The 24061-nt window shown below is 44.0% G+C and overlaps 2 protein-coding genes and 2 non-coding genes across 7 annotated transcripts; all 4 read right to left on the bottom strand.

The window, feature by feature from the left end:
• Nucleotides 1-135: 135 nt before the first annotated feature.
• SUMF2 (sulfatase modifying factor 2) lies at nucleotides 136-13776 on the bottom strand. 4 transcript variants are annotated; one of them, XM_060124348.1, is made up of 10 exons: nucleotides 12707-13776; nucleotides 9712-9868; nucleotides 6416-6530; nucleotides 5938-5982; nucleotides 5663-5695; nucleotides 5422-5572; nucleotides 4151-4206; nucleotides 1910-1994; nucleotides 1598-1742; nucleotides 136-352 (listed from the first exon to the last, which is right to left on the bottom strand). In XM_060124348.1, exons 1-10 carry the CDS (start codon nucleotides 12849-12851, stop codon nucleotides 268-270), a joined length of 1017 nt encoding a protein of 338 aa, XP_059980331.1. In that variant the 5' UTR covers nucleotides 12852-13776; the 3' UTR covers nucleotides 136-267. The 4 variants fall into 4 exon arrangements, with proteins under 4 accessions (XP_059980331.1, XP_059980330.1, XP_059980332.1 ...); XM_060124347.1 differs by having other exon boundaries at nucleotides 5422-5695; XM_060124349.1 differs by lacking the exon at nucleotides 5663-5695.
• A 142-nt stretch (nucleotides 13777-13918) lies between these two features.
• On the bottom strand, nucleotides 13919-23943 carry CCT6A (chaperonin containing TCP1 subunit 6A). Its single transcript, XM_060124344.1, has 14 exons — nucleotides 23714-23943; nucleotides 23202-23265; nucleotides 21433-21567; nucleotides 20399-20572; nucleotides 19529-19632; nucleotides 18809-18919; nucleotides 18418-18577; nucleotides 18249-18331; nucleotides 17491-17587; nucleotides 17033-17180; nucleotides 16481-16614; nucleotides 15826-15928; nucleotides 14574-14646; nucleotides 13919-14314 (listed from the first exon to the last, which is right to left on the bottom strand). Exons 1-14 carry the CDS (start codon nucleotides 23848-23850, stop codon nucleotides 14242-14244), a joined length of 1596 nt encoding a protein of 531 aa, XP_059980327.1. The 5' UTR covers nucleotides 23851-23943; the 3' UTR covers nucleotides 13919-14241.
• Nucleotides 16850-16989, bottom strand: LOC132506544 (small nucleolar RNA SNORA15). The gene has a single exon (XR_009535871.1). It is a non-coding gene; the product is annotated as a small nucleolar RNA SNORA15 (small nucleolar RNA).
• Nucleotides 20705-20838, bottom strand: LOC132506549 (small nucleolar RNA SNORA22). Its single transcript, XR_009535875.1, has one exon. It is a non-coding gene; the product is annotated as a small nucleolar RNA SNORA22 (small nucleolar RNA).
• Nucleotides 23944-24061: the final 118 nt, after the last annotated feature.

Here is a 24061-nt window from a genome sequence, read left to right as displayed (position 1 = left end):
TTTTGAGTATGTGGCCCCCATACGGTCAGTATTTGACCTCTAAGAGAAACGTCCGGCTCCTGGACATAATCAGTAAGTTGGGCCCCTTCTCCAGGAGACAGTGGTGCCCCTCTGTGGAGGTCAGGGTCCTTTCCTGCCCGGGGGAGAGGTGTCTGCCACAGGGAGGGGGGAGGGGATGGACGCAGTCCCGAGTTTGGCTGTGTTTGGCATGTGGCCAGGGAGTGCCACGGGTGCCACGGGGGACTCTCCTCATCTCTGTGTGGCTGCTCACAGCTCCCCAGGTGGTCGGCCTGCACTGGAAGCACAGCGGAAGCCTAGGTTGTCTGAGGCTGAATCTGGAGTATTGCCCATTCTGCCACCAGAGAAGGGGAGAGAGAATGGACATTTGTTGAGAAAGGGACCCAGGGCCTTACCCAACTCTCCTGCTCCAGCTCCCAGGGCCTGCTGTGGTCTGGGGCGCCTGGGGACTGGTGGGGGGCATACACAGTCTGGTGTGTGAGGGTAGGGCCTGAGGGTGTGCCATTCCTGGGGGAAAGGGGTAAGAAGGGACCTTGGGTGGAGGAAGTGAGGGTGGTCCTGAGAGACTGAACTGGAAGGAAGGAAAGGCCACAAGTAATAACTTCGACTGTCGGTAGTTTAGAATAACTTAGCCAAAAAAAGCCTGTCGGCAAGAAGTGAGACTATCATAGCACCAATCACTACCTCACACTTTCCAGAGAAGTTTCACACGTATTCCTTCATTTGCCATTTCCCTTACTGCTTTGGAAGGTGTGTTTTGTTCACCGTCTCACAGACCCAGAGTCAGACACTGGAAAGATTTAAATGTCTTGCCCAAGGCCAACCACTGCTTTAGTGGCACAACAGAATCAGTGGCAAACCCAGTTTCCTGGTCCCCAGGCCAATACTTTCTCCACTACTTTGCCCTAAAGAAAAAGGTGAGGAAAATCCAGGGGCTCAGTGTATCAAAGAAACGCCTGCAAACCTGACACCCTGAGGCCACAGGAACAGTGGCTTCTCGACAGTCCTTCCGGAACCCAGGAGCAGGAGGAGTTGCAGGGAGATTAACCAAAATAAATCCACAGATGAACAAGGTGGAGGGTCCTAGAAGGGGACTCGGGAGCCGGGGACTCCACCATTCAGGTGCCACCACTAGACATCTGTGTGAAATGAGCAGGCTCCAGGACCTCCCTGAGCCTAGTTTTTCTTGATTGTAAGACAAAACGGTTGTAGAAAATGACTTTTCATGTGCACACTTGTTGGAAGAGTCAATGTTTCCATGACCCCTGGCCATGACCTATCGATGTGGCCATTCCACTTCCCTCTCTCTGCAAGCCTAGCTCGGAGGACAAGAGGGGAAACCACATAATTAAGATGCTGGACACAGAGTCTGCCTTGGGGCTGACAGCTGGCAGGAAAAGGCACCAGCAGTCCCGGGCTCTTGGCTTTCTATGGCAAGTGTGGCTTGCCTCCTCTTCTGTACCCACAGCCCCCCGTGGAGGGGGAGGCACGGCAGCGGCGGCCACGCCAGATCTGGTGCCACCTGTGCTCTGGGAGACCAGGACCCAGACCCTCAGCCCCCAGCTACCGAGCCCCTCACCTGGTGGTGACCCGGGCCCGGTGATTGGCAGAGCCATCGGCCGTGTCGATCCAGGACGCCCCCCGGAGGACACGCATGTCCTGGTCGGCAGGCTGGTATGGTGACGCTGTCCACTCCCACACGTTGCCCACGAGGTCAAAGAGCCCTGAAGCACAGCGGCGGGTCTGGCCCAGGCTGGGGGGCGCCACCCGATGGCCCTGGGGAGCTAATGCTTCCCTGTGCTGCTTCTCTCCACCTCACTTTTCAGGCAGGACCATCCCACCAGCCGAGCTGTGAACGCTGACATGACAGCAACCCGACGAGCAATCTTACCGTAGTTGTTCTGTGGGGGGAAAGCGTTCACCGGGGAGACTCCGTGGAAGCCATCCTCAGCCTTGTCGCCCTTGGGGAACTTTCCCTGAGGGAGGGAGAAATTTAGGCTCAAAGATTTACCATCCCGTCCCGAGGCAGCTGCTCCCACCTGCCCAGAGGAGCTTAAACCAAGGCCATCTTGCGGTATCCTCTGCGGTAGGGGAAGGGCACGGGGCAGTGACCCTAGGTTCCCACCCTGAGCTCCCTAACCAGCTGCCTCGTGTCCTCTACTATGATCTCCTGGCTGGCTTAGGAAATGTGTCGTTTTCCCTGTGTCCACACCAGCCTGCCCCACTCCCACTTTCTCGACTTCCTCCCCATGTGCCTTGAGAAGAAAGGCTCTGCCTCCCCTCCTCCATGACCGGCACCCGTCTCCTCAGGAACGAGACGCTCATCCTGTGCTCCCCTGTACCATCGCTTTCCCTTCTATCACCAACAGGCTTAACTCTCCCTCATCTGCTCTGACCCTGCCTTCCTCACCTCCTGCTTTTTACCGCCAACATTCTGGAAAAGTAACCTGTATTTGCTGACGCATTTTGTTCAACTTGTTCATTCTGTTTCTCATTGAAATTGGAGTTCAGCTATCCCTGCTCTATGGGGGCTGATCTTATGAAAGGGAAGATGAAGGGGCTACAATTTACTCATCGCCAACTATGTGCTAGGGCTGCTACATCTATGTCTTTAATCCTGACCAGGTTGTGAGGCAAGTATTTTCTCCCTTTAAAAAGCTAGCAACTGGGACTTCCCTGGTGGTGTAGTGGTTAAGAATCCACCTGCCAATGCGGGGGACACGGGTTTGAGCCCTGATCCGGGAAGATCTCACATGCTACGGTGCAGCTAAGCCTGTGTGCCACAACTACTGAGTCTGCACTCTAGAGCCCACAAGCCACAACTACTGAGCCCATGTGCCACAACTACTGAAGCCTGCACTCCTAGAGCCCATGCACCACAACAAGAGAAGCCACTGCAATGAGGAGCCCGCGCACCGCAACGATGACCCAATGCAGCCAAAAAAAAGCTAGCAACTGAGACTCAAAACAGTTAATTTAACAAAGATCCCATGGTGAATAAGTCAGATAAGACTTTTTGCAAAGCTCTGATCCCAAGATCATCTAAAAGGTCAGTCTACCCCTGAGGCCCTTTTCAAGGCTTCACCCTAAAATGCTGGTGCTGGGCTCCCCTCATGCTGCACAGTCCCCTTGGGGGATGTCATTCCTGCCTACAGTGTATGCTGTTGACTCCAAACCAGTTGTTCTGACCCAGACCTCTGTCCTAAGCTCCAAACTCATACTTTCAACCTCTTACTGAGCATAGCCATGACCCAAAGGCAGCTTAAGCTAGGCTGATCCTAAAGTGACCAAGTTCTATCCCTCTGACCCCCAACACGCATATTATCTATTCTGGATAATGGTCACACCAGCACCCTCTTGCCCAAGCTTGGATTCATGCTTGAGTCCTTCTCTCTTCCACTCCTCCATGTTTGGCGAAGTACCAAACCCTGTCTCTCCTCTCAGGCAGGCGTCTCCCACCTGGCTTCCTCTCGATTTCACTTCCACTTCATGCAAGTGTTCACATCCCTGGGCCATGGCTGCAGCCTCGGATTCAGAGACCTCCTGCAGCTCTACTTCATTTGATCCCACACAAATTTTCAACAATCAGCATCCCCCAAATCAAAATGATGTTGTCGCTCCCCTGTTTCAAGACCTCTGTCGGCTCCCCACTGCCTGGAGGGTAAAATCTAAAACCACATCTTGGCACCCCTGGTCCTTCATAATCTGCCTCCAATCCACTGCCTACTTCATCTCCTATACCTCCTGTTTCCCTGTGCGCTAGCCTCTCCGAGTCTGGCATGTCTCTGAACACACAGCACCCTTTCCTTATCCACTGCTGACATGCATGTTGTTTCCTCCACTTTTCTCATGGCAAACTCCGGTTCAATCAGCTCAAATGGCATGTTCACTGTGAAGTCACGCCCTGTTCTTGCAGCACAAGAGAGCACACTCCAGCACACCCCCCAGCACATGCTGCACATCTTCACTATATAGCCCCACCACGTTGTCTTCTGCTTTACCCCTTTACCAGCTTTCAGTTCCATTACAACACGAAGGCCTCTGAGTCCCACAGCCTAACACAGTGTCTAGCCCACAGCAGGTCTCAATCAACACTCTGAGAAGGGACAGGAGTGAGGAACGTGTGTCTTACCTGCCACAGGTTGGTGCGGTTTGGCTGGAACTCGTTTCCCCAGGGGTAAACCTGACCTGCCAGGAGGGCAAGGAGACAGCGGAGGAGGGAGAGGTGAGGAGTTGGGGAAGAAGGGAAAGGTAGAAAGAGCGAGGCAACCGAAAGGAAGTGATGAGAACAGAAGAATAAGATTACTTACTTTTACTTCCCACGCCCCTCCCTTCCACTCACAGTATTGCACTCGGAGGCCCTGGCTTCTGATTTGCTCCAGGACAGGACAATTCTAGGTGTGGTTCTGACCAATGCCATTCTGCAAACTATTTGTTACCAGCTCATGCTGGGATAAGTACAGAAATTGAGAGTAAGCATTGAGAAACTTGTTCTTTAGACTTAGATTGGATAAATGAACAGCAACCTCATTTATCACATTAATAACTTTGACTATTGGTATAGCCAGTGTTCATTCAAAGACTGTGTAGAGGTGTTGAATATGGGAAATTGCTATTTCACTCTAACTTTCTGTTTAGGTAGGAATGCAAACTAACAAAGTTATAAGCAAATAGCAATGTTATATTAATCCCTATACAGCTATGGAAAAGGTATACAGTATAGGTAATCCTTTTCTTTTTCCCTATGCTATGTTGTTCTGATTATACTTATTGAAATGGAACTTGTCTGTAGACTCTCCAATAATTAAAAAAATATGTCTGTTTTTTTCATTTCATTTTCCAGTTACTAATTTTTACACTATTTTATGGAAGTATTGGTCTGAGATGGATTAGAAATAACACCAACAACTGGTCCATCACTACACAGTGTAAGAAGCACTGCTCGGGGCTTCCCTGGTGGTGCAGTGGTTAAGAATCCGCCTGCCAATGCAGGGGACGTGGGTTCGAGCCCTGGTCCGGGAAGATCCCACATGCCGCGGAGCAACTAAGCCCGTGCGCCACAAAGACTGAGCCTTTACTCTAGAGCCTGTGAGCCAGAACTACTGAGTCCGTGTGCTGCAACTACTGAAGCCCGCGCGCCTGGAGCCCATGTTCCGCAACAAGAGAAGCCACCGTAATGAGAAACCCACGCACTGCAACGAAGAGTAGCCCCCACTCACTGCAACTAGAGAAAACCTGTGCACAGCAACAAAGACCCAATGCAGCCAAAAATAAATAAATAAAATAAAATTTAAAAAAGAAGCACTGCTCTAGGGAGCACAAACCTATCCCACCCTTTAAAGCCCCCCATGCAAGGTAGGATGGGGAGAAAGAATAAAGGGAAATCGCTTGGCATCTCTATACCCTTCAAGCCCCCTCGGGCAGCAAACTCCCACTCTTCTTCAATGGGCAGCCGTTTCCCCCGCCAAGCACAGTAGGCACGGGCATCATTCCAGCTCACGTGTACCACTGGGAGCTCCAGTTTCTCTCGGATGCCAGAGCCGGGACCTGCAGGCTGATAGCCAGGATGAAGTGAGACAAGCTTCTGGGAGCTCGTGGAAGTCTGAGGAAGGCTAGGCTTAGGGTGCCTGAGTTCAGCTTTTACCACAGATGGAGCAAGGAAGTGGGAAGAGAGAGCCTGGTGAGTGAGGAGAGGTCCAGAGTCAGAAAGAAGGACTAAACATGAGACGACAGGGAGAAATGGGATGGGCCAGGGGTAAAAGGATTAGGGCAGAGAAAACAGGGTGGCTTGGCTGCTTCCCTAAAATTTCTCTGTCATCCTTTTAAACTCAGTATTTCTAGATGGGCAAGGGTCTAGGGAAGCCAGGCCTCCCAAGAGTCAACAGGGGGAGAAAACAAAGTAGAGGAACCAACCCTTACCTGCCTCCAGAATGCCCTTTCCACTGGAAGCCACCAGAGGAGAGACTGCAAAAAGGAAGGAACATGACTAAAAAGATGCTCTGACCCAGCGAGGGCACCTTCCTGACTGACACCCAGGAGGCAAAGCAGAGACTTCAGGCTGAGACTCAGGTGGTCCAAGTGAGGCTGTGTTCAAAATCTCACCACCCGTGTTGGAGGGAGGCTTCTCAAGAGGTTCTCTTGCTGGTCCAGGGAGTATACTGAACGCTGTGTGTGTCTGCATCTTTACAGAGTCTCTCTATACAGAAACCAGCACAGGGTGAACATCCTGGGAGTGTGTGTTCATCTGACTCTTCCAGGGTGGGTCTCTCTTGCTTCCTCCCTGCCTCTGGTTCTCAGGTTTGATTCTCTACTGTGGCCCAGGGGACCCCAGATCCCACAGGATTCTCTGTCTAGGTCCCACTCCCATCCCCTCAGCTGCAAACCTAGGTTCTCTTACCTGCATTTTCTGGGTTGCTTTGTTTCTAAGCTCATCAGAGACAAGGTCCTCGAAGACAAAGCTCCACCCAAACACCTCAGCCTCTGTCTGGTACTTTTTCTCCCTGACAAACTCCCTGAAAAGAGATGTTTCATACGGTTTAGTTAATAGGGTTCTGTGCTCCACCCTCACCCTCTCCTGTTCCAGAAAACCTCATACACCCTTATCCTATTAGTCACACATCACAGAATTTTCATGAACTACAAGGAATTCACCTGAGAGCCTGAGCAGATTTTCTTTTAAAATCTGTTGCTGTGTGTGCAGTTCACAAACAGGAGAATTCACTCTTTTTGGTGTATAGTTTTGTGAGTTGTGACAAAGCACGTAGTCACTATCACAATCAAGATACAGAGCAGCAGTTCCATCAACCACCCCCCAAAATTCCCCTGTGCCTCTGCAACCACGGATCTGTTGTTTGTCTCTATAGTTTGGCCTTTCCCAGAATATACATTCACATAAATTGAATAATACAGTAGTATGTAGTGGGGGGCGGTCTGGCTTCTTTCACTTAGCATACTGCTTCCAAGATTCATCCCTGTTCCTTTTTTTTTTTTTTTTTTGCAGTTTGTTGCCTTTCATTGCTGAGTAGTATTTCATTGGATGTATAGGCCATATTTTGTTTATCCATTCACCAGTTGCAGGTCATCTGGGTTACCTCCAGTTTTTGGAGATAATAAAGCTGCTGAGAAGATTCAAGGGTGGGAATGGGTCTCTCTTCGGAAAGGTCTTCGTCACATACCTAATGTCACAACAATCACAGGAGGGAGGCAGAACAGGGGTTATTATCTCCCTCTAACAGATGAGGGAGATTGAGTCAAACAAAAATGACTTGCCGAGATTTTAGAATGGATTTTCATATAGTTTGGTATGGCTGAGCAAATTTCAGCAAGCAGATTTCCAGGGTAAGATGGATTGTTTTCACTGGGCTAAGTGTACTCCATCTGTGCTAGACCTCTGATATGAGAAGACATCGTTCACCCATCAAAGGGACATTGAGAATGGAGGAGGAGATGAGATTTGGTAGCAACAGCTATTTACCAACCTCTGCCACCTGAACGGTTTGAGACTCTTTTACCAGAGAGGCGAAGACAGATTATGGGTTCTAAGCAAAGTTTAGGGGCTTCCTGGAGGTGACATTATATTTCCATAATATAAAAGGTCAATTTAAAATATGAAAGAATGCATCTAGGGCTTCCCTGGTGGCACAGTGGTTAAGAATCCGCCTGCCAATGCAGGGAACACGGGTTCGAGCCCCGGTCCGGGAAGATCCCACATGCTGCGGAGCAACTAAGGCCGTGTGCCACAACTACTGAGCCTGCGCTCTAAAGCCCGCAAGCCACAACTACTGAAGCCCGCGTGCCTAGAGCCTGTGCTCCGCAACAAGAAAAGCCACCGCAATGAGAAGCCTACGCAATGAAGAGTAGCTCCTGCTGGCCACAACTAGAGAAAGTCTACACGCAGCAACGAAGACCCAACACAGTCAAAAATAAATAAATAAAATTAAATTAAAAAAAAAAAGAATGCATCTACCTAGCTAGCTATTTCTGGTTGTCATGATGCGGTGCAAGCCTGATCAGAAGTGATTTCTCCTTTGATTTTAATAACTTTCCTGTTTAAAAATATTTTTTAAAGCATATATAACATCATATTATAGAAAAACAAGGAAACAGAGGTAGGTAAAAAGAAAAAAACTAAAATCATCCATTATCATACCAACTAAGATATACCTGTCCATATTCTCTCCCCCTTCACCCCACAGCCAAGGATTTTTAAATAGCTTTCAGAAGGTGCTTCCTGTAATCATTTTCCTTTGGAAGTTACAAAAACATGAGCAGAATCCGTCACCTAATGCCACGTTGCATCTTCCAGGTCTTTCTTAATGCATATACATTCTATACATATAGTTTTAAAAAATGGGATCATACCCTATTTAGTATTTTGTAACCTACTTTCTTCACTTAACACTTCAGAACTATCTCTTTTTGACGACAGGATTTTTAAGGGCTGCTAAGTAGTCTGTTATCTTGATACAATATGTTTAAGTGATCCTAAAGTTGTTAACATTTGTTTACAAGATGACATTGTAAATGTATTAGCGCTGTATCAATAGCTAAACGGTTTTTAGCTAAATGTTTTTGGACAACTTTTAATTCTTCAAGACAAATCCCTAGAGGTGGAAGCAGTGAGTCGAAAGGCCTGAGGAGTATACTGACAATCCTTATGCTTATTTCAGCCTGTGTCTCCTGAATCAAATTTTCCCCAAAACTTTTTATCCTGCAAAGTTTTAAGTCCACAAATGTAACATTTAAGTCATTTCTCACATTTGCTTTATTGTCTTCCCATCCCCTCCTCTTCCTTTCCCTCTCCTCCCTATATACTCCCTCCTCTACCATTTGAAGGTAGTTATAGGTATGTCCTGGATCATTTTCTACTTTAACCTACCCAAAACATCACCTTGGGGACACTGACGCAGCTCAACATGGCTTCTTAGATTAAGCTGGAACCAAAATGTTTGATTCTGGAAACAATGCCATTTCCCTAAGTAAATGTAAAGGGAATTTAAGGGACTCTCAGCTACTATGACCCTTCTCCCAATTCCTTCTCCCCTGTTGCAGAGGTTTCTGTTGAGTGTCTGACTTCTGCCCATATTTCTCAGTGCTATGCCCAGTGCGCTGGACAATCCACTGGCTCAAGAGTCTGAGGATCTCAGTTCCAGGCCCAGCTCTGCCACTAACAGAAACTTTGCACTTCATATATATATATATATATATATATATATATATTTTTTTTTTTTTAAATTTTGGCTGCGTTGGGTCTTCGTTGCTGCACGCGGGCTTTCTCTAGTTGCGGTGAGCAGGGGCTACTCTTCGTTGTGGTGCACGGGCTTCTCATTGCAGTGGCTTCTCTTTGTTGCGGAGCATGGGCTCTCGGTGTGAGGGCTTAAGTAGCTGTGGCTCGTGGGCTCTAGAGCACAGGCTCAGAAGTTGTGGCGCATGGGCTTAGTTGCTCCGCGGCATGTGGGATCTTCCCAGACCAGGGATTGAACCCGTGTCCCCTGCATTGGCAGGCAGATTCTTAACCACTGTGCCACTAGGGAAGTCCCCGGACTTCAGATTCTTCATCTTAAAAACGTAGATAACACTTATCTCACTGTACCATTGCAAAGATGATATGTGGTAGTGAACAAGCTAATCTCCTTTTAAATATTATGAAGATTAGAATAGCCTTTACTTCTCCTGGAAGAACACTGGATGTACCTGAAGTCTTTGTTGGTGACAGGAAATATGTCGATGGCAAAGGGTTTTACCGTCACCTCCCGGACAGGTCCTTCACCATCTCTGCCATCTGGTGAATTCGTTCCCATCTGGAATCTCCCACCTGGTAGCTGGACCATGTTGGTCATCTGCCCATTCCCTGCAGAGAAAAAAAGAGTCGAATATATATAAAAGAAGTGGCAATATTTGGATCATATGTAAAACTCATAATGCTATAATGAAAAAAACAAAGGAAGCTTAAAAAATTTGGCTTTAGGACTTCCCTGGTGGCAAAGTGGTTAAGAATCTGCCTGCCATTGCAGGGAACATGGGTTCGAGCCCTGGTCTGGGAAGATCCCACATGCCGCAGAGCAACTAAGCCTGTGTGCCACAACTACTGAGCCTGCACTCTAGAGCCCGCAAGCCACAACTACTGAACCCTTGCGCCACAACTACTGAAGCCCACACGCCTAGAGCCCGTGCTCCCCAACAAGAGAAGCCACCGCAATGAGAAGCCCGCACACCACAATGAAGAGTAGCCTGTGCTTGCTGCAACTACAGAAAGACCGCGTGCAGCAACGAAGACCCAACGCAGCCAAAATTAAATAAATAAATTTATTTAAAAAAAAAATTTTGGCTTTAAATTCTTGTTCTGTCACTTAATTTGCTGGGTGACCTTGGGCAAATTACTTAGTCTGGATTTCAGTTTCTTCATCTACAAAATGGGGATAATATCTAACTCAAATGCATGGCTGTATTAAAATAATGTGTGAAATGTTTAGCACATGGTAGGTTTTCTTTCTTTTTTTAAAAAATTAATTTGTTTGCGCCGGGTCTTAGTTGCGGCATGCAAACTCTTAGTTGTGGCATACATGTGGGATCTAGTTCCCTTACCAAGGATCGAACCCAGGCCCCCTGAATTGGGAGCACAGTCTTTTTTTTTTTTTTTTTAATTTTATTTATTGATTATTTTTGGCTGCGTTGGGTCTTTGTTGCTGTGCACGGGTTTTCTCTAGTTGCGGTCAGCGGGGGTTACTCTTTGTTGTGGTGCGCAGGCTTCTTATTGCGGTGGCTTCTCTTGTTGCAGAGCACGGGCCCTAGGTGCATGGGCTTCAGTAGTTGCAGCACACAGGCTCAGTAGTTGTGGCTCACAGGCTCCAGAGCGCAGGCTCAGTCTTTGTGGCGCACGGGCTTAGTTGCTCCGCGGCATGTGGGATCTTCCCAGACCAGGGCTCGAACCTGTGTCTCCTGCATTGGCAGGCAGATTCTTAACCACTGCGCCACCAGGGAAGTCGCCGGGAGCACAAAGTCTTAACCACTGGACCACCAGGTAAGTCCCAGTAGGTTTTCAACAAATGTTTAGTTCCTTTCCTTACCTCTCTATTCTTCTGCACGACAACCTTTTGTCCCAGCGAGATAAATCTAGACACTATACTCTGAAATACATCTATCAACTTTCTACCCATACTACTGCGCATGTTTCTCTGACTCTTCCTTTTCACTCGTTTGAACTCTTATCAATTCGTAATGATTTTCACCATTATATCATATGCTCCAGAAAGAAAAGAACTACATCTGTTGCCAGTGTATCCCTGGCACCTAGCACAAGTGCACAATAATTATCATCAAATGACTGAATGAACTGCTTTACACTTCCTGTTTGGATACCTCCAAAAATCATAGAATTAAAAGGATCTTTATTTCAACCCCCTCATATGACAGGAGAAAACCAAAACCCAAAAGGGAAATGACTTAAAGAGCTAGTTTACAGGAGAAACCCGGGTCTCCTTACTTCCAGGTCAGTGCTATTTTCAAAAGGTCACACTTCTCTGGCTTGACATACTATATTGTTATGTTTCTACCTAACAGTGTCTAAGTACTATAATTTCCCTAAAGGCAGAGTCCTCATCTTTTCATGTTCCCCAGTATCCCATCTTTGCCCCTTTTCTCATTCTCATTCTGACACACTCACACATGATTTCGTCCACTTTAAGGGGGGTGAGGGTTGGAATAAAGAAAGCAGGAAATTCTCAGATTAAAAGAGAGTTAAGAAACAACACACAGAGACTTCCCTGGTGGCGCAGTGGTTAAGAATCTGCCTGCCAATGCAGCGCGACAGGTTCGATCCCTGATCTAGGAAGATCTCACATGCCGCATAGCAACTAAGCATGTGTGCCACAACTACTAAACCTGTGCTCTACAGTCCTTGAGCCACAGCCACTAAGCCTGCGTGCCACAACTACTGAAGGCCATGAGCCTAGAGCCCGTGCTCCACAACAAGAGAAGCCACCGCAATGAAAAGCCGGGACACCACAACGAAGAGAGTAGCCCCCCGCTCGCGGCAACTAAAGCCCACGCGCAGCAATGAAGACCCAACACAGCCAAAACAAAACAAAACACACACACACACCAGCAATATATTAATTTTATTTAGACACTAATTCAACTAGTAAACTATAATTTTAAAACATTTACAGTAGGTGAACTTGAACACTAACTGGATGTTTAATGGTGTTAAGGAGTACGGTTAATGTTTTAGGTGGGAAAGTGAGTGATACTTTTTTTTCCCGTGACTTCTTGTCTTTTTGGCTATTCAAGTTAAATATTGAGGAATAAAATTGTATCGTGCCTCGATTCACTCCAAAAATGAATTTCCCAGGGGAAGGAGAAAGTGGGAAGGGTCCCAAAGAAGCAAGATTAAAGCCATAAATTGGCAACCGTTTAAACTAGGCAACGGGTACGTGGTGGACGGGAGAGGATCGTTTTATTCTTTTTTTATGCTCAAAAGATTCCAGAATAAGTTAAAACTATAGAAGTGAGATACACCTCGCCAAGTTGGCCGCCTCTGGGAGGCACCTCCGGCCGCTGCAAGATAGCGCAGGACGCTGGCAGACCGGCCATCGTCTCTTTCCCCGCAGGGGCCGAGCGCCCCACCCTTTTTCTCCTGCCTCCAGGGACGAAAGGCGCCAGGGGCAGTTGGGCAGGCCAGCACACTGACCTAGTTCGAGCCACGGGCCGGAGAGGAGGGACAGCAGAGTCAGCAGCGGCGACGGCGAGGTGCCCATGCCGAGAGCACGACCCCCGAAGCCCCACGAGGAGACGCGCCACCGTGCGGGTCCTCTGCGCACGCGCGCCGCGCGCATCACGTCGGCGGCCGTGCCCTGCGCACGCGTGCGCACTGCTCCTCTACGCGGCCCCACCTAGAAATTAGTCCTGGGGCCGAAGCTCCAGTGTTGCCGGGCCAGGTAATTAAGAGAAGTCAATTTTCTCGGCGTTGGGGTCGAGAGACCCTGCCATTCTAGAAACCCCTTCTTTAGCTTGTAAACATTTGGACGGACTGATTTCCTTCCCTTTTGTGCCCTGGAGTACCACCGCAAGATCACAGAAAAGGCTTCAACTTCCAATTTATTGTATGCTCACTGTAGGCAACTGCGAAGTCCTAACGCAAAGCTTAGCAACACAACATCCCTTTCAAGGTCTTCAAATATACCTACTGTATTTTGTAGCAACATGTAGAACAGTAATTTGGGTGAGAAAAATAGGACACTAGAGGGTTTGGGAGGGATATCAGCCTAAGCAAGGTTCCGATGTGCAAAAATACCGTCTTGCCTGAAAATCCCTTACCTCACCTGGTCCTCAGTCACTATGCCTTCAGCCATGTATTTAACCTCTGCCTTTCCTATTTTGCCACTTTAGACTTGCAGCTCTTTCAACTCCCTTGACTCTATTTCCATCTTTCTACTCACTACAACGTAACATTTCTGGGAAGCAGTTTAGCAAAGCTACTTCAAAAGCATGAAAAGTCCAATTTATCCAATAGTGTTTTTTACTCAAAAGCAGCTGTCCCCAACCTTTTTGGCACCAGGACTGGTTTTGCAGAAGACAGTCTTTCGAGGGGGGCGGGGATAGTTCAGAAAGTCATGCAAGCGATGGGGAGCAGCAAATGAAGCTTTGCTTGCTTGCTCCCTGCTCACCTGCTGTGCGGCCTGGTTCCTAACAGGCCGCTGAACAGTACTGGTCCTCTGCCCAGGGGTTGGGGGGACCCCTGCTCAAAAGGATTTATACTAAGGAAGCAGGAATGCTTTCAAAACCTTAAGTTACTTAAGTCTTATTTATAACTAGCATAAAAATTGAAAACTTAAATGCTTAATGACGGGGAACTATTGGAGATAAATTAAAATACATTCATTAGAAGATTAAACCATTAAAATGTTTTTCAAGGAATATTTAATACGATAGATAATATATGCTTATCTAACATGTATTTTTGTATCACTGAAGCTAAAGCAAAACATCCTGTTTATTGGTAAGTATGGTCTGTATGTGTACACTACAGTGCAATTTAAAAAATATTGTAATTATAATTTCAGAACTTCAGAATCTGAACAGATGCCAGTGTTCTCTCCTTTTTTTATATGGGAAAAGAAAATCCTTTGAAAATCATTTGAAACTTGGACAAAAATTCCATAGCTATATTCTTAGGATCACTCTGTAGAATCTTCATGATTCAGATGATACAAGGGAAGCTTCAATTCAACCTTTTAGAGAAGACATTCCAGCTCTCATGATCTCATCAACCAGGAGAATGTTGGTGGCAATCACAGTGCTGAAAAGGGGGGGAAAAAATCAGACTACTCAGGTTTGAGGTATGAACTCTAATTCAACTCATAATTCAACTCAATCTCCAACTAAATTGCACAAATTATATCCAGTCAGGTTTCCCCTTTCCTTTCCATACACAGAAGGCTCACTTAGTTGCTGCCTTTGACTGATTACCTTTTCTTATGGAAAGAAAATTAAACATACCAATTTTAAAGAGTATGAATATTCCCCAAATGTTATAATTTTGGCTTTCCCAAACTTACCAGGAATGAAGAAGCTGTTTCTTTACACAATAGTTATCCCATACGCCTACTTCTGCTGCTACCATTGGCTCACCTGAAAAGTAACCCAGTATTCTTAAAATCATATAGAGCATGTCATATGATCAGAATACTGTCTGAAAGAACTAATAAGAGTATTTTGTGCTGCTTCACTCATCAATGGTCACTCATTTCCTCCAGTATTATCTATGAGAACCCAAAGTTCCTCAAATTAGCCCAATGTTGTACTCCAGACCATGACTCCTGTGCACAGCAGCTTTGATGAGCGACTGACCTCTACTTAGAATGCTTCCAGTGATAGGAATGCTCTATTTGGTTATCAAATTTTTGAACATCTCTGTTTTTCTGGAGACGTTCCTATGCATCCATATTAAAGTATAGCACCTGAACTATAATCTGGCAAAACAGGCTTATCATTACCCTCATTCCAGAAATCTTTTAAATTAATTGGGAGACTGGGACTGACATATACACACTACTATATATATATAAAATAGATAGTAACCTACTGTATAGCACAGGGAACTCTACGCAATACTCTGTAATGACCTATATGGGAACAGAATCTAAGAGTGGATATATGTATATGTATAACTGATTCACTTTGCCATACAGAAGAAACTAACACAACATTGTAAATCAACTATACTACAATAAAAGTTAATTAAAAAAAAGAAACCTTTTATATTAACTTGAATGTGAATGATGCTGTTCACAATAGGTCTTACACATACTGCACAGATGTATCTCAGTTATCTCTCTTCCACATTGTACTTGTATAATTTGGATTACACTGGCCTAAGATCAGGGCTTCACTCATTTTATTAGATTTGGTTCCCTCTTCCTGCATTTTTTGCTATCCTCAGCCTTTTTTCACCCATGAGTATGATCATGAAATGTATCATTTTAATCAAAGTCCCTGATAAAAACAGTAAAGCAAGCTCAACATGAAACCCTTCAACATTAACCCAAACCACCTACCACAACTCAGCAATATCAACAAATCTGTACTCTTCTAAATTATTCAAATGTCTCCTCAATTCCCTTTATTTCTGTATCTAGTCATTACATTTTTGTGTCATACTTTAGAACCCAGAGATCCCGGATAGCACTGGTGTCAAAGAGCAAAAGCAACTCCAAGATTCTTCTCTCTCCCATTTTTTTTTGTCCTTCCTGGTCTTACCTCACCTATAGTATCTAGTTCACCCCCTACAAATAGTCATATCCTCCTTACCTGTGTTCAAGTCTACACCCACAAGTTGACCTGATTCTGAATGCTCTGCTTTAACTTTAACTAGTGTTTCCTGAAGGTCAAAACCAGAGTTCTGAGCAAGAACCTAAAGGAAACAAATTTATTTAAAAGACAGGACCTAATAACAGATAGTCAAGTCTGTAATAAATGAACAGTATTTCCAATTAATAGTTAAAAAAACAAAACAAAAAAACCAAACCTTTAATAAGTGAAAACAGACCGGTATTTATGTTCACTTTAGAGAATGACTAGATATACATTACCAACCAACTCACTAATCCACCCCAAGCCCAGCAATACACTGGTCATAAACTGTACCCTCAAGTAAGCATACAATAGAAAAATCACAGTATTAACCTTAGTTTAAAACAAAAACAAAAAGCAAGTTTGTACCCCCACACTGCAAACCCTCTTAAAACAGCTATCTCTTGCCATCTGAAACATCAGATATTCAAGCCTCCCCTCCAGAGGAACCAATATATTCAGATAATAAGAAATACCTGTTCTAGTGTTAGGGTGAAAACTGATGAACCCTTTTTATTCAAAATCCACATTATGAAAAAACCCACATTAGCAAAAAGTTTTCATCAGATGAATCATTTTGGTGTAGTTTAGAAAACAGTTAAAGCAGTCACACCTTGGGAATAATGAGCAATGCATCAGCAAATGCTTGAACTCCAAGTTGGGCCCTGCCCTTTACACTGGGCTTGTATTTAATCAGGGCTTCTGCCATTGCCACTTCCACTGCACCAGCACCTGGAACTACACAGCCTGTTGGGTGGGAGGAAGAGAGAAATGCTAAGCTACAAAGAAAATAAAACTGTAGAGGCAATTGTAAGAAAATATATAAATTAAAACACACAGGAAATCCATTAATTTGAGAATTCAGTATAACCACAGCAATTTTAATATTATATTTGAAAGCAATACAGGCAACATTATCAAACAGCAGAATGATTTAACTAGCACATGGAAAATGCTGAAAGCTCTTAGTATTAGTTCATTTATTTGTACCTTCTTTTAACAACAGCATGCCATGAAAAAACTTAGCATACCATCATAGCCATTTTAAAGGTAAAACTTTACTTTTGCATGGTGTCTGGCTGTGTAAACTACTGATAAAAAGAACACAGTATTCAGCCATGCCTTTTAGACTAGCAAAAGAATTTAAATACAGTGACAATCTTACCATCATCAATAGCATTTTTAACAGCCCTCAAGCCATCTCTTATTGCATCTTTGATTTGAGTAAGTGTGTGCTTATTTGGTCCTTTGATCAATAATGTGACCGATCGAGGATTGTTACAGTTCTCAATAAAGGTGAACTTCTCTTCTCCCTGTGTGGAGACAGTATTTTCAAAAACCAGGATACGGTTGTGCAAAGAATGACCAGATGAGAGGGTCTTATGAAGGAATAAGTAGCATATTAATAGGGCACAGCACTGATCACATTAAAGCAAATAACTTCTTTTAAAAAGTCACATAAAAGAAATGTGATTTTCCCATCAATGGCTTATTACTACATATAAATCATCAAAATGTATATTAACAAAGCAAAAATATCATCCGAAGTTTGAATGAATTTTTAACTACTGAAGAATTCATGAGCCAAAAAGTAGTATTATTTTGGAAAGAAAATACACTTACCAATGTATATTCATAGACAAGTCCTGCATGTCCCAAACAATCAGGATTTAGGTCTTCAAGAGAATTTAGGGCTACCCCACCACAAGCAAGAGTCAGCCTGAAATATTCAAGTGTTTTAAGGGAGATGCAGAAGGGATTTTATTATTAGTTATGTTTAGAGATTAATATTTTTAGAAAGCAATCTTTATCAGAATTACATGTGAAAATCATATTCTAAAATATATTTTAGCTTAAGCCTTTCCATTCACCACCAACTAGCTGAAAACTGGTCTTTTCTCCTAACCCTCCATTTAAGCCACTCTTAAGTCAGCAAATACTCCTCTGATATGAAATCTAAAGGTGCACAGAGCTCTTCATTATGGTGAGCTCTTTGGAAGAAAGTATTCCTCTGAAACCCTTGATGCTGTCTCTTGACATGGAAAAATATGTACGGTATAGGTCATCATTTAAAAATAAATCAAGTATATCAACAATCATAGCAGCACTAGTCACAACAGCCAAGGCAGAAACCCAAATAAATGTCCACTGACAGATAAGGGAATAAACGAAACTAATGTGGTATACCCATACAATGGAATATTATCCTTAAAAAGAAATGTGATCCTGGAAAACACAGGTAATATGATAAATTTTATATTATGTATATTTTATCGCAATAAAAAATAAGAAAATCACAAAAATAAGAGGAAAAAAAGGAATAATTTAAGTTAACTTGCAAAATAAGTTAAATTCACATCACAGATAATCTGTATCCGTACCTTTCCATATTTCTCCTTTTAGCTCTGCGCAGAGCTACTATGCCTTCTTTTGCAAGAGCATCTAAGGAAAAGGGGTCAATTCCCTGTTAACAACAACAAAAAATAAGTTTCAATATTTTACCTTTAAAATAAAAAGATACACACTAGTTTATAAAACAAAATTTCTCACCTTTTGATTAATAACAACAAATCCTTTATCTGAATCACCACAGACTTTCTTTTTCAGGTCTATTATTTTTTTAACTCTGTCTTCAATGAATTTTCTTTCAGCTTTCACTAGTTTCTCTCTCTCCTCTGCACTCTTGTAAAAAAAGCCAGAATTCACTTCTCTAAAAAAAGGAAGTTACAGAAAGGGGAGGAAATATTTAGCAAATAGTCACCGAGCTCCAATTCTACCCCTGGTACGTTTTCAGAGACTATTTCCTGTAATTTTCCGAAACCCCATTGAGGCATTATTGTCCGTACAGCCGGGAAACTGATTCTCACAAAAAAGTGACTTACCCCAAATATCAAGCTCTTCCACCTCTCTTCCATTTTTAAGGAGATATATATAAACTCACGTTTTTTCATATTCTAATGACACGTTGCATGTGAGGATGTACACATCTTCTACTCTCTTTTTCATATCAGGATGCCGTGCCCCATGGTCCAAAACAAGACCTCTGATCAAGCTGTTACAACACATAAAAATTATACTCTTATTGATTTCCAGATGGGGTGTAACATATGCTAACAAAACTAAAACAATGAATTGAGACTGTATTGATAATTTTCACACAATCAGCTTTATTTCTTGAGCTATTTGAACAGGACTTTTGGGTAATACGTAGCAAGGTTCAATTGTGAAAAAGCAGAATTCCAGAACATGACAAAAACAAGCCATTCAAATGAAAGTAACAACCCCGTCTTGTGCAGAAGATTCTGTAGAGAAATAGTCACAAGTTTGGTAGGCTATTAAACTGTGATCACCTCATTTAAAAAACGCTTCCAAACTAGGTCTTTTAAATAATTTTCTTTAAAATTCCCTGAAGTCTCCCATATGCTTTGTTCAATAAATGCCAAATGACTGATGTAGTTGACTTTCCAGAATCATTCTATGTAAAAATACATACCATTAACCTCATTTCAAGAGGAAACAGATACTACTGAGTAAATGAAATACTCATCTAGGCAATATACGTTAATTCAAAGACAAAAAAAAAAACAGGCAAAATATATGTATTGTATAAACTCCTTCGAGTTTGTAAACACTCTTTATTTCATAGCATTCTACCACCTACCTTGTATCGGTTTCAGATTTATGTTTCATCTCCATGATCTCAACCATGAAGAGGTCAATAGGTTCATCTTGTTTTTTAATGGCTAAAATGGAGTCCACTACAGCCTGCAACAGAGTATAACCATTCAATGAATTTGACTAGCAGAAGTTGAGACACTTATGTTGTTTAATCTTCAGAAAAGTTTAAAGCAGACAGCTTCTCGTCTTTAAAAATGTCTGTACTGATCTAAGTCTTTTTTTTTTTTTATTTTTTTGCGGTACGCGGGCCTCTCACTGTTGTGGCCTCTCCCGTTGCGGAGCACAGGCTCCGGACGCGCAGGCTCAGCGGCCATGGCTCACGGGCCCAGCCGCTCCGTGGCATGTGGGATCTTCCCGGACCGGGGCACGAACCTGTGTCCCCTGCATCGGCAGGCAGATTCTCAACCACTGCGCCACCAGGGAAGCCCCCCAAGTCTTTTTTTACACGCTAATAGAATGCATTATTTGTAAAGGGCTGAAGTCATCTACATTTCTGAAACCTCAATGTGTAATTACCTAAAGAATCACTGACATCTCTACTACTAGTGGCTTTTTAATAAGGAAATCTCCATTTTAGAAACCTCTTTTACTGAAAGCTCTGATTATACCTTCATAACCTGGCCAGGTATGCTATTACGATTTTCTCACTTTACTTATTTTTTCTATTTTTAGGGCCACAGATCAGGTTATCACTGCCACAAAAATGAACCTACTTACTCCACACAGGATGGTACTGTGAAGACTTCAGATGGCACTCTATAACTGGAATTAGTAAGAATACTGATGTTTCCAGTTGCCAGGGGTTTTCAGTATAGGTGTAATGTACCAGACACATATCAAATTTAACACATACCTCTGTTAAGACATCAGCAAGTTCAGCATGAACTTTAGTACGTAGAGATGTTCTGGCCACATCTATAAGTGTTTCTCTGTCCATCTCTTTGCTTACTTTGACTTGTTCCAAAAACTGAAGTGCCTTTTCCTTTGCAGCTTCAAATCCTTCCGTAATTATTCTGGGATGAAGACCCTATAATAAACACACAATTACAAAACCGCCACTAACAACAGAGACCTTCAGTTAGATGCAACTATAGCTCACGATAAAGCAAATTTATGAAGGGATATTCTGGATCATTCATACCCTTAAACACAATTAATATAATGTGCTGAGTTTCTGAATACATTTAAAAGGATAAACAGTCCTTTCAATGCAGAGGAAAAGAACAGACATTGCTCTAGCACAGAGTCAAAGCCAAGGGAACTATAAAGCACACTTGGGTGTTCACTGTGCAAACCACAAGGGATAACGCCCAAAACTCAATACTGTGTCATAACAACTGGCAGTCAATAGGACCATTATATCTTTCCTATAGGTGATATGAAATTAATTCACACCATTTACTAATAAAATAAACAGGGAGACTAAGAGTCTGCTTTCTCTCTCTTCCCAGGAATTCTTCCTAACATCAGATTAGTACTCACTGAGGTTTGCTTTAACCTTGGAACTACTGAGGGCTAAAAAAGTTGTAGTATTCTTATTTAAATTCAAGGTTTTTGTTAGCTTTTTCCTTAAAAATATGCCTAATCCTGAATATTCCATTTCTACATCACAATTATTAATCTGTTATAGGCATATAAAAACTGTATATACAATGCAACTTGATAAAAAACACATTTCAGGCCAAGGGAGATTCTTCAACTCATCCAGGATCATAGTAAATTTGTGTCAGAGTAGGATACAGACCCTTGTTCCCATATTTAACCCCATGCTCTTTACATTCTATTATATGGCCTCAGTTACCACTAGCACATCAGTTTTTATAAGTAAAAGTAAGATTATTTCCTATACACAATAAAATATCACAGAAACACGAGAATCATGTATACTTCAGAAATGTAGAGATCCGCCTGCTTCAGGAGCTCTCCAATAATTAGGACATTGGAAGTGGTACCATCACCAGTTATGTCATCCTGGGCTGTTGCTACTTTGGCTATTAAGGAGGCTGTTGGGTGTTGAATTTGCTGCAGGTAGAGAAAGAAAAAAATTCGTGAAACAACTTAAAAATGAAAACAGCCCAAATATACCTTAAAATGTGTGAAAGGCTAATTTATCTGCACAAAATGCCCAAGTGTACAGCTACATATTACTCTGATTAAAAACTCACCATTAGCTATCAGTTTATGATGACAGAAACACCTTCCTATATAAATTTGTTTCCTTCTTAGATTATCTCCACTTTACTAATGAGGAAATGTGAGACCCAGTTAAGGTTAACTCAAGGTGATAGAACAAGAACAATAATTTCAAATCCATGTTCCATGCATGCCTCTTTATGACAATTTTAAGATTCTTGTGAGAATAAACCAAGTGCCTTTTATTTTTTTTTTGCGGTATGCGGGCCTCTCACTGCTGTGGCCTCTCCCGTTGCGGAGCACAGGCTCCGGATGCGCAGGCTCAGCGGCCATGGCTCACGGGCCCAGCCGCTCCGCGGCATGTGGGATCCTCCCGGACCGGGGCACGAACCCGTGTCCCCTGCATCGGCAGGCGGACTCTCAACCACTGCGCCACCAGGGAAGCCCCCAAGTGCCTTTTAAATGAAAGCCTGGCTGCCCAGTTTACTTGGCACTGAACAAATAATTAAAATGAAAAAAGAAAAGAAAAGAAAAGAAAAACTTAGCCTCTTTAGCAAAGATCATCAGTGGATGCTAAGTAACTCTGGAAAGGTTTTGGAAAAACAGAATATTCATTGTTTGTCACCCAGATTCTTAATTACAAAGGCTCCAACATGGCTCCTGCACTGCTTTTGTCTTCTTATACTCCTTCAATCCTGTACAGTTGTCCAGTCTTTTATGTCTTTGGGGACACTCACAGTTTTAAGAATCTAAGCAGACTATCATTCAATTAGGAAAAATTTAAAAGTCATGTAGAGACGGCTTTTCTGACATCAAGTTTAAACTAACTATGGCTCCTACTGTTCTCTGCTAGCACAGGCCACCACTTAAGCCACGGAACAAAAACTACACCTTCTAGGTTAGCTATTCCTTACTGAAGATATTTACAAACACCTGGAATGTTGAAGGCATGATATGCTATTATCAAAACTCTAAATTTTACTCTAAACTCAAAACACTGGCAAGTCATTTCCTTTTCTAGGATTTGAACTGTTAGGTTTTGGAAACTTAGGGATAAGTAAAATGACTGCTCTTCTCAGTTAACCTCAGATTCTTAGTCACTGGGACTTTAAAAATGGTAGTTTTATTTCTCCTCCAGTTGGTGGTGGAGAAGTGTGATATAACAAAAGAAATGCCGTTTGAAAAAGTATAACCATCCTGTCACATTTTGCTTCCCTGATTATGTCAATTGCTCTCAGTTTTTATTAGAATTTCAGTAATTAAAACCCTTTAACGAAGGCTTTAAATGGCAAGGGCAGGGGATTCAAAAGGAAGTTTATTAGATTCCAGGGCTCTCACTGTATCCTACTGTCAACAACAGTACTGATTACATTTTTTCTACTTCTTCTGTTGTCTGGAAAACTACCTGTTGAGAAGGATAAATATGATTTTCTCCTACTCTGTAAAATAGTAAAAGTCTTCCTACAAATTAAATGTACTACGGAAAACCAAGACATTTTGGACCTAGTCTAGCAGCCTCTCACCATTTCATGAAGCAGCACATTTCCATCTTTAGTGAGCTTGATGTCTCCAGCACCAGAAACAAGCCTGTTCAATGGGCAGAAATGAATCACAGTGTGACTTTTTCAATGGAGACTAAATTAAGAGGCCCATAAAAATCGGGCTTTACCCAGATCCTCAGGAGCTGGGGCCAAGGGTTGGTTCTCTAATTCCGGTAACAGGAATGGTGCAATGCCCACCCCCTCCCGTCTGGGAAACAGTCCTCAGGGTCTCTTAGGTCCCAAGCGCGCGGGGCGGCGAGGGCCGCGTAGCGCACGCGGGCAGCTTTGTTCTCGGCGGAGGCGGCATCGACCACCAAAGGAAACGGCCAGGGCAAAAAATAGGACCGACCCGGGACAATGCGGGGAAGAAAGGCCGCCGCGGCGAGCGCAGAGGCCCGGAGGCGGCGGGCTCTAGGCCTCAGTCCCCGGCGCAGGCCCGCGACAGCGCGAGGTGCGCGATGCCAGCCCAGCCCTCCCCGCCAGCCCCGCCTTACATCTTCATGGTGCCTTTAGGCCCCAAGTTGGTCCTCAGCACGTCCTGCAGCCCCCGGGCCGCGCTGATGTTGACCGCCAACGCCGCCTGGGCTCGGGCCACCTCAGCCTTGGGATTCAGGGTCTTCACGGCCGCCATAGCTGACCCAGCAGAAGAAAATGAGGGAACCCGGTATCCGGAGAGCCGAGAGCCGGTTCAGCGTGGCTGTGAGGCGCTATCCGGGTCTTCTGGAAAAGTCGGGCGCGCCGGGCCCGCCTCCAGCGTGCCCGCGCGCCGCCGCCATTGGGCCTCGGGTCGGCCGGTGCCACTCATTGGGTCGCGGCCGCACGTAGCCCCGCCCCTCGCGTTG

Source organism: Lagenorhynchus albirostris, chromosome 15 (genome assembly GCF_949774975.1).
Source record: "Lagenorhynchus albirostris chromosome 15, mLagAlb1.1, whole genome shotgun sequence".
Taxonomy (NCBI): domain Eukaryota; kingdom Metazoa; phylum Chordata; class Mammalia; order Artiodactyla; family Delphinidae; genus Lagenorhynchus; species Lagenorhynchus albirostris.
The sequence above is the reverse complement of the archived record's forward strand: the minus strand, read 5'-3'. Positions and strand labels throughout refer to the sequence as shown.

What these genes read in the sequence shown, in the direction of transcription:
- SUMF2 (XM_060124347.1), bottom strand. Translation starts at nt 12,851, where the DNA reads ATGCGCGCGGCGCGCGTGCGCAGAGGACCCGCACGGTGGCGCGTCTCC. An exon ending in TGCCCGAGGGGGCTTGAAGG is followed by an intron (nt 4,207 to 5,421) that starts GTATAGAGATGC and finishes CCCTCCTGGCAG; the next exon opens with GTCAGGTTTACCCCTGGGGA. An exon ending in ACCGCACCAACCTGTGGCAG is followed by an intron (nt 1,995 to 4,150) that starts GTAAGACACACG and finishes TCCCTCCCTCAG; the next exon opens with GGAAAGTTCCCCAAGGGCGA.
- CCT6A (XM_060124344.1), bottom strand. Translation starts at nt 23,850, where the DNA reads ATGGCGGCCGTGAAGACCCTGAATCCCAAGGCTGAGGTGGCCCGAGCC. An exon ending in ATGTGCTGCTTCATGAAATG is followed by an intron (nt 21,568 to 23,201) that starts GTGAGAGGCTGC and finishes CTCTACCTGCAG; the next exon opens with CAAATTCAACACCCAACAGC. An exon ending in TTGTTGTTATTAATCAAAAG is followed by an intron (nt 18,332 to 18,417) that starts GTGAGAAATTTT and finishes TGTTGTTAACAG; the next exon opens with GGAATTGACCCCTTTTCCTT.